The following is an 8,877-nucleotide window of genomic DNA, read 5'->3' as shown; positions in this document are numbered from 1 at the left end:
ATGGCAAATAAAGACCACCAGCTCCACATCCACTCCCTGGGCCAAACCTTGAACTGTCTCTATCAGAATAATCTGCGTGTCAACTGCCACCCTCTGCCAAAGAGCTCCACAAACCTAGAGGGCATCAGGCAAGGGACTTTTGAAGAAGGTCATAGCCACACACGGGACCTCCCCAAAAGCCTCAGCGGTTCTGTTTGCCAAGCCCAGGAGAAGGGGACCACCGCTGGAAGAATTCTTAGCAGCTTCTCCCCACAAGACAGCGCGCAACGTCCCACCAGAAACAGCGGCCATTTCTTCAGCGTCGACCAGTCCCCGACATCTGGAGAAGGGATGATGTATCCTAGAACCTACCTCCGGGGCAGTCCTGTTGAGAAGTCAACTCCAGCCTCTGGTGCCAACCTCCAACACCAGTGGACAATGGAGGGTCCTGGAGTTGCAGTCCGTAGAAGCCTCTCTGACTTCTCCTGTAGCTGCAAGCAACCGAGTCCCACCTTCCACATGGAGTCAAGTGCCACATCCCCTGCCATATGTTCACACAGTGGTAACTTTGCTTTGGCCGACAGACTGAGAATCGCAGGCCTGAGATATGGAGCGGACCCTTATGAAAAAAGCCCAGATTTGCAAAGCCATAGGATGGTCCCTGCCAATGTCTTTCACCAAGGTGCCACATCACCCAATGTTGCTATTTTTACAGACTCCGGAGCGTATCACACAAATGTTCTTGGTCCAAGCACTCCCAGTTTCTCCAGTAGGACAATGCATGCCCACAGTGGAATAGGACATACTAGCAACTTTTCAACCGGCGGGTGCCCACCTGGAATGGTGACCATTCCTAATGGCATTCCTCGGCCCTACAACCGATGCCACGTGTCTTCTGCGAAGGAAGAGGGCACCGTTGCCGCCTACTGCCATTCCTTACCGATACCTTCTCTTCAGTTTACCCCAAGGCTGGTGTGCTCAGTTAATGAACTGGGCGAAGAACAAGTCAACCCGGAGGGCTGTTCATCTTTGCTCGCTACTGAAGTCTCCTCCATGAATGGGTCAGGTCTGGAAGCCAACCACAATCTAGGATGCTGTTGGGCCCACGGGGAGCGTGTGCTGCACTCTCAGCCTTACGGACGAGCAAGCAAGGCTCAAGAGGAAATGAAGACCATGTACGTGGTGTGGAACAGCCACCAAGATGGGGTTCAGACAGTCATGAAGACCAAAGACACCTGGACCATGACGTCCATGAATGATCTCACCCAGGGATTCCAGTCTCCGCTGGACTACAGGGACGCAGAAGTACAGACGTTCCCAGCAAAGGAATGCAGGTCCGTGGCAACCAGCCCATCTGTTCTGGCAGAAGGCCACCTTCATGTGTTCCCAGAGGTTAATCTGAAACCAGAGGCTGAGGCCGAGAAGTCTCCCGTGCGAGACGTCAGGTGGGACGACGAAGGCATGACCTGGGAAGTCTACGGGGCAGGGGTTGACCCCGAGGAGCTTGGACTGGCCATTCAGAAGCACTTGGAGTTCCAGATAGAGCAGTTCCAGATGGAACCGGAGGAGCTGTCTGCAAAAGATTCTGAGAAACTGCCCACCAAGGAGGAGAAAAGGATCTCCTTTGGCATGGTGATGCATTGTCTGAGAAACCCGGCCTGCTGCACACGGTCCAACATGGCAGTGGAGTGAACTCCGCGCAAAGACCGTCGTTCCCAAGCTGCCAATGAATGTCGATTCTTTAAGCGGGGGTCAAGAATACCCCAAGAGTGAAGCTTCAGGGAGGCCTCTTGATGCCCTGGACCTTTACAGCCCTACTTGTATAGAACAGGCTTCCAAAGAAAGAGGGGGAAGGAACCATCACCACCGCCAGTAGCATCATCACCACCACCTCCTTCTCTGCAGCCTCTCTTGAGGCAAGGATGATCTGCATCAGGAGCACCACCACCCATACTACGTGTTCCTTCTCTACTCTCTAAAAGTGGAGAGAGATGGGATGGGGCTTGCTGGTGGTCAGCCTCATCGTGCTCTCTTGAGACCCTTAATGGGTCTCCTGCAGCAGTGGCAGGGAAGGAACGCCAGATGACCATCCTTCTTGGCTTCTCCTACCTCAGTTGCTCTACCATGAGGTCTTTCTCACCCCTGCTCCCTTTTGCCTGGAGGCCCACAAAGATCCATTGTTTCTTCTGTGCAATGCAGGATGTCCACTTGGAACTGAGCTGGCCACGACAGGAATGTCCTCTACCCACCAGAGATGCTACGGAATACTTTCTCAAAGGACAACCTGGCCCTAGGGCCAGGGGTAGGCAATCTTGAGCTCTTTTATGACTCGTGGACTTCAACTCCCAGAATTCCTGAGCCAGCATGGCTCAGCTTGGAAACCTCTCCCTTTCCCTTCAGCGTGGCTGGCTCAGGAATTCTGGGAGTTGAAGTCCACGAGTCGTAAAGGAGCCATAGTTCCCCCACGCTGGCTCAGGAATTCTGGGAATTGAAGTCCACAAGTCCTAAAGGAACCATAGTTCCCCCACGCTGGCTCAGGAATTCTGGGAGTTGAAGTCCACAAGTCCTAAAAGAGCCAAGGTTGCCTACCCCGGCCCTAGGCACTACGGAGGAAGCAAACTCTTCATTTCACCCTGCAGACAGTACATAATCTTACTTGTGGAATAATCTTGGCGCATTTGATGGGGAAGATCATTCCACTGATACACACTTTTCCTCAGCTTTGTAAGGATTTCTGCTCCTACAACCTACCGGGCTAGCTTCCTTCATTTTTTGGTTTTCATTTTCCTTCGTTTTTGGCTTTCTGGAAAGACTGAAACGCCCATCTCAAATCTGGATTAGCAGCCTAGAGTCTTCACATACTTCTTATTGTATCATGTTTGTGGTGTATGTCAATGTAAACCTGGGTTCTAAACAGCAAATATATATATATATCTTTGCCTCCAGAAGCAGACCAGGAGGTTTCATGCAGAATATTATTGCCTTCTCTTTTTCTACCTGCACCTTGTCATCTTGAGTAGCGGGGAATTCTGCTCTCAGAAACCAGGAATGTGACATTATTCCTCCTTCTCTGAATCAAAAACTGCGTAGTTTCCCTTTCACATTTGATCTTTGGGGGGAAATGGAGCCTAAGATCTCTTTTGTTAACTAAGTGAACGACTGACAACTGTTTAAGTGTATCACAATCTCCTCTCTATGGTTATTAGAATCTCTTCCTCCTGTTGATGTGTGTGTGTGTATTTCTACATGGACTGTGGCCTAGATTTTGTACTGTCTCAATGTTGTTCATATCGCTGAAACACTAGAGTGGATGCCGTTTTATACTTTTCATACCAATGCAAATCACGTGTAAGCAATGTATTAAATAGGCAGAGGAACACATTCTTACAGACTTATGCAGAATAACAGAGTTGGAAGGGATCTTGGAGGTCATCTAGTCCAACCTCCTGCTCAGGCAGGAAACCCTATACCATTTCAGACAAATGGCTGTCCTGTCTCTTCTTAAAAACTTCCAGTGTTGGAGCATCCACCGCTTCTGGAGGCAGGTTGTTCCACTGGTTAATTGTTCTAGCTGTCAGGAAGTTCCTCCTTAATTCTAGGTTGCTTCTCTCCTTGCTTAGTTTCCATCCGTTGCTTCTTGTCCTCCCGTAGATCAACCCCCCTCTTCTCTATGGAATTAAGAGGATCCATTTTCTAAATGTCTTTTTTTCCCTTCCAAATGGAAGAAGTTTAAGTCCCTGTATGGCATGACATTTTGAAAGAAGGCATGACATTTTGAAAGAAGGCTCCTTGCAATTTTCTTTGGTCCATGAGGACTAACACCCTTGAGGATAGCATTGCTTAGCGACACGGTTAAGCAAGGAACAAACAAACAGAGTTCGCAGAGGCCTGAATTCACTTTACAATGAACGCTTCACCTTAAGTTAACCTCCACCTGTTCTGTGATATAGCTACGTCTGCTTCCGGGCATAAAATGTAATTATCCCGTTGAATTGACATCTACAAAGCAGGCTGCCATTGTTGAGGAAGGACGAACAGATAATGAATTCAATCTCTGGCAAATTAAGATTGAGTCAGTAAAACAGATGCTTGCTTCTCCTCCACTATGAGTTCTGTCCTGTTGCAACAGCTTATCTTCAAGGGATGTTCCCCTTTGGGTGTCTGTAGGGGGGATAGGTAGGGTCACATGCACCATGATGTCACTGGACAGCCGGCGTCATTGGCGTGATGACACGGTGATGGCTATGATTACGGGGAGTTGAGGCAGTTGTCTCTGTAGTCCAAGAGAGAGATCTTGACCTGAAGGCATTGGATAAGAGGTCCATACAAAGGCTAGAACAGTGTTTCTCAAACTTGGCCACTTGAAGGTGTGTGAACTTCAACTCCCAGAGTTGGAGATGTATGGACTTCAATTCCCAGAGTTGGAGATGTATGGACTTCAACTCCCAGAGCTGGAGATGTATGGACTTCAACTTCCAGAAATGCTGGCTGGGGAATTCTGGGAGTTGAAGTCCATTCATCTCCCAACTGCCAAGGTTGAGAAACGCTGAGCTAGAGATGAGTCTTATGGAGTCTAGTGGTGGGAAAGGGCTACGTCCGCATTGTTGAAGCCAAGCGATCATTTCACCTTCTCCAACAGGATGAGGGGCAGGGCTTCTGTGTGGGGCAGGAGGGAATAAGAACGTCTGTGGAGGTTCCCAGTCCTCCAGGTCATGGTTGTCCCAAAGGTGCTTTGTTCAGGAGGCAACTGGACTTCCTTGCGTTTCTTTTGAAGACATTTCACTTCTCATCCAAGAAGCTTCTTCAGCTCTGACTGGATGGTGGGAGATGGAAGGATTTATACTCCTCGTAGACAGCTGGTCATTTGCCTCTCTTTAGAGCAGACATGTCAAACACAAGGCCCGGGGGCCGGATGCGGCCCGCGAAGTGGTTTCATGTGGCCCGCGAAGCCATCCTGGAAACAGTGAGGGAACGGCCCCCGCTGCCTTGGCCCTGGCCCAGGCCGGCCGGGAGCCAATGTACAATTTTTGTGGTGGCCATCTATGCTGAAACGCATTCAGTCTTAGCTCCACAAGGCCGTCTGGAAACAGCGAGGAACCAGCCCCTGCCGCGTCAGCCCCTCCCCCTGGGTGCATGCTGGGGAGGTGTCACCCTTTGTGAGGAATGAAGACATGGACCATGCCTTGGCGCTTACCCTGATCCCACCCTTTTCTGCCAGAGACCCTCAGATCTGTCCCACTCCTGCCCAGGCCCCCACAGATGCCCTTGACGCGAATGATGTAGAGTTGGCCATGCCCACCCTGTCCACACCCACCCGGCCCCGCCGAGGGCAACTGCAATGCTGATGCGGCCCTCAGTGAAATTGAGTTTGACACCCCTGCTTTAGAGAGCCCTTGAGGCCATTTTGGAAGTTTACCTGTGTCCTCAGGGTGACCTGAGTAGTGCAAATGGGTGTGGAGGCTTCTTGGCTGCAGGATGTTTCCTGCCCTGGGACCCTTCATACTCCCGCACCCTTTGGAGGGTGTTCATCCCAAAGTGCATCGCTAAATGTCTATGGAGATTCTCACTCATCCAGGTCACGGTTATCCCAAAGGTGCTTTTTTCAGGAGGCAACTGGACTTTCTTGTGTTTCTCTGGAAGGTTGTCTGCAAGCAATATAAATCCTTCCACTCCCCACCATGTAGTCAGAGCTGAAGAAGCTTCTAGGATGTGAAGTGAAACATCTTCAAAAGAAACACAAGAAAGTCCAGTTGCCTCCTGGAAAAAGCATCTTCGGGTCATGTCTTGTCAATTAACCCAGAGGTTCCCCAACCTTTTGGGCACCAGGGACCGGTTCCGTGGAGAGAGGTTTTTCCACGGACCAGAGAGTGCGTGGTTTTGTGTGCTGCCTGCATCCCGCGGATGGGGCTTTGCTTGTTTGTGCGAACCGGTTGCTGGCATGCCGCGGCCCGGTACTGGTCCACGGACCGGAGGTTGGGAACCCCTGCCTTAGAATAATCAGAAACCACAGTACTGATTTTGATCATTATGCAGTCTGAGAACTGCATAGAGGTGATTTGGGTACTCTCCAATGATGGTGTCTCTCGTTGCCCGTCCTTGTGCAAGCCCCTCCTACTTTCACCCCTTCCTTCATCTAGTCTGGCCATGATCCCAACGGTGGGTTTTCCTGGCCTGGCTCAGCCAACGTTGTTCTGGTTTGTCTGCTATTTACAAAACCAAAGAATATTTTAGCAAAGGACACTTCTGCCGGACAGCTGCTATTTGAAATGAGGTCCAGAATATTTCCCCTCTTCCAACCTGGATGAAGCTACAGGACTTTACTGGGAGTGGAGTTTGAGCACATATTCTGCTCCATGAACCTAAAGAGCTTCATGATCCTAAAGAGATCCTGAGACCTTCAGTAGAACATGAGCTGTCACCAGGATCGTTATCAAAGGCTCAGATTAATTTCAGAGTTTTGAGAAGTTGCAGGACAAGTTTACGAGGTCGAGTGAAAGTCACCCAGTTGGAAATTTGGATTATATTATTATATTATATTATATTATATTATATTATATTATATTATATTATATTATATTATATTATATTATATTATATTATATTATATTATATTATATTATATTATATTATATTATATTATATTATATTATTATATTATATTATATTATATTATATTATATTATATTATATTATATTATATTATTATATTATATTATATTATATTATATTATATTATATTATTAATTATATTATATTATATTATATTATATTATATTATATTATATTATATTATATTATATTATATTATATTATATTATATTATTAATTATATTATTAATTATATTATTATATTATATTATATTATATTATATTATATTATATTATATTATATTATATTATATTATTATATTATATTATATTATATTATATTATATTATATTATATTATATTATATTATTATATTATATTATATTATTATATTATATTATATTATATTATTATATTATATTAATTATTACTAACTGTACCCAGCCACGTGTTGCTGTGGCTCAGTCTAGTAAAAGCGTGTGTTGCTTTTACATCCAACAGATGGTGCTGTTTTTCAAAAAAGCATGTTTTTACCTGTCACAGGTGTGACATCTATATAATATAGGTATATAAAAACACGCGCATATTAGAATGCAACATTGTGTCAAAATTTCAAAGCAATCGGTAAAGAACTTTCAGAGATTTAAGATTTTGAACAAACAAACATTTACATTTTTATTTATATTATATTATACTATACTATACTATACTATACTATACTATACTATACTATACTATACTATACTATACTATATTATATTATTATATTATTATATTATTATATATTATTATATTATATTATATTATATTATATTATATTATATTATATTATATTATATTATATTATATTATATTATATTAATTATATTATATTATATTATATTATATTATATTATATTATATTATATTATTATATTATATTATATTATATTAATTATATTATAATATTTGGCATGCCGCAGCCCGGTACCGATCCATGGACTGGGGGTTGGGGACTCCTGAGTTAACCAATGGAAGAGCCGAGGCTGGTGGCTGTGCTGTGCTTGGGATTAAAGTTGCCGTTAATATCAGCCTGGTTTGGATATCTATGCAAGTAATTCTCAACTTGCAACAGTTTATTTAGTAAGCATTCAAAATCACAATGGCACTGAATAGAGTGACTTATGACCGTTTTTCCACCCTCACGACTGTTGCAGCATCCTCACGGTCCTTGTTATTAAAATTTTAACGTTTGGCAACCGACTCACATTGATGACGGTTGCGGTGTCCCGGGGTCACGTGATCCCCTTCTGCAACGCTCTGACAAGCAAAGTCAACGAAGAAGCCAGATTCACTTAAACAACTGTTGAAGGAAAAGTCTTCATCGTGGTTCAGTCCAAGCCGGGGATAAACAACATGGAGACTGCTTTAGAAAGAAGGTTGCACTTTATTGAAGAGGAGAGCCAGACAGGAAGATGGCTCTGGAAGAAAAAGAGAGCGAGCACATGTAGGGAGTGGGTTTTTATATCTTCTTGAGCCTTTTGTTTGGAGTTGTTCCTGTGGCATGAACTTTGACCTGAGTCTGAGTGTGCCTTTCTGGTATTCTGATGGTGGTGGGTTAATCCTATTATGTCCCAAGGGTCATATCCTGCTTCCCTGGGGCTGTGGCTGATGACTCTTAGATTTTTGGTGTGAGGGGTTGTTGATTCTAGGGATCTTTCTTCCTAATCCCAGTTTCCTGACTCCAGTCTTTCTGACAAGATTATCACATCTGCAATTCTGCAGACTTGGTTTTTGTTTGGGACAGAGAGACTGGGGGGCGGGGTTGGTTTCTGCTTTTAAAATCCTTCAGGGAAATATATTCTGCCTTTTAAATATTTCTTTCTCTGGGAGGGGGCTGACTTCCCACAGTGTCTTCCATCCAGGTATTTGGGGCACAATTGTGGCGATAAGCCAAGGACCAACTGTAGATTGCTCGTCAACGCTCAAGAGGGAAATGGCTGGTGTTTTTCCAAAAATCACCCCAAGGATCAACTCCAAGAAGATTGCCGAGTCCTAAGCCCCAATTTCGGTGCTCTCCGATCCGCTAATCCCATTGACTGTGTGACCTAACCAGATGTTATCTCCCTGCTGATCGGATTCTCGATGGATCACAGAGCCTGCGTCATCTTAAGTAACGTTGGGTGGGGTGCGGGGGTGGGGAATTGGCACTGATGGATGAAAAGGAGAAAGGTAACGATGCTTTGGGTTTGACCAGAGACAGGAAAGAAGGATAAACATAAGAGGAGCAAAAACTGCCCGGGATGAATCTCATATCAGGTTCTGAGATTG

At 44.9% G+C, this 8,877-nt stretch overlaps 1 protein-coding gene across 1 annotated transcript; it reads left to right on the top strand.

Moving 5' to 3' along the window:
* Positions 1 to 1,671, top strand: GPRIN2 (G protein regulated inducer of neurite outgrowth 2). Its single transcript, XM_015823558.1, has one exon. The coding sequence runs from the start codon at positions 1 to 3 to the stop codon at positions 1,669 to 1,671; it is 1,671 nt and encodes a 556-aa protein (XP_015679044.1).
* Positions 1,672 to 8,877: the final 7,206 nt, after the last annotated feature.

The sequence above is a fragment of the Protobothrops mucrosquamatus genome, unplaced genomic scaffold (assembly GCF_001527695.2).
Source record: "Protobothrops mucrosquamatus isolate PMUCROS unplaced genomic scaffold, P.Mucros_1.0 scaffold1911, whole genome shotgun sequence".
Classification (NCBI taxonomy): domain Eukaryota; kingdom Metazoa; phylum Chordata; class Lepidosauria; order Squamata; family Viperidae; genus Protobothrops; species Protobothrops mucrosquamatus.
This window is presented reverse-complemented; position numbering and strand designations above follow the sequence as displayed.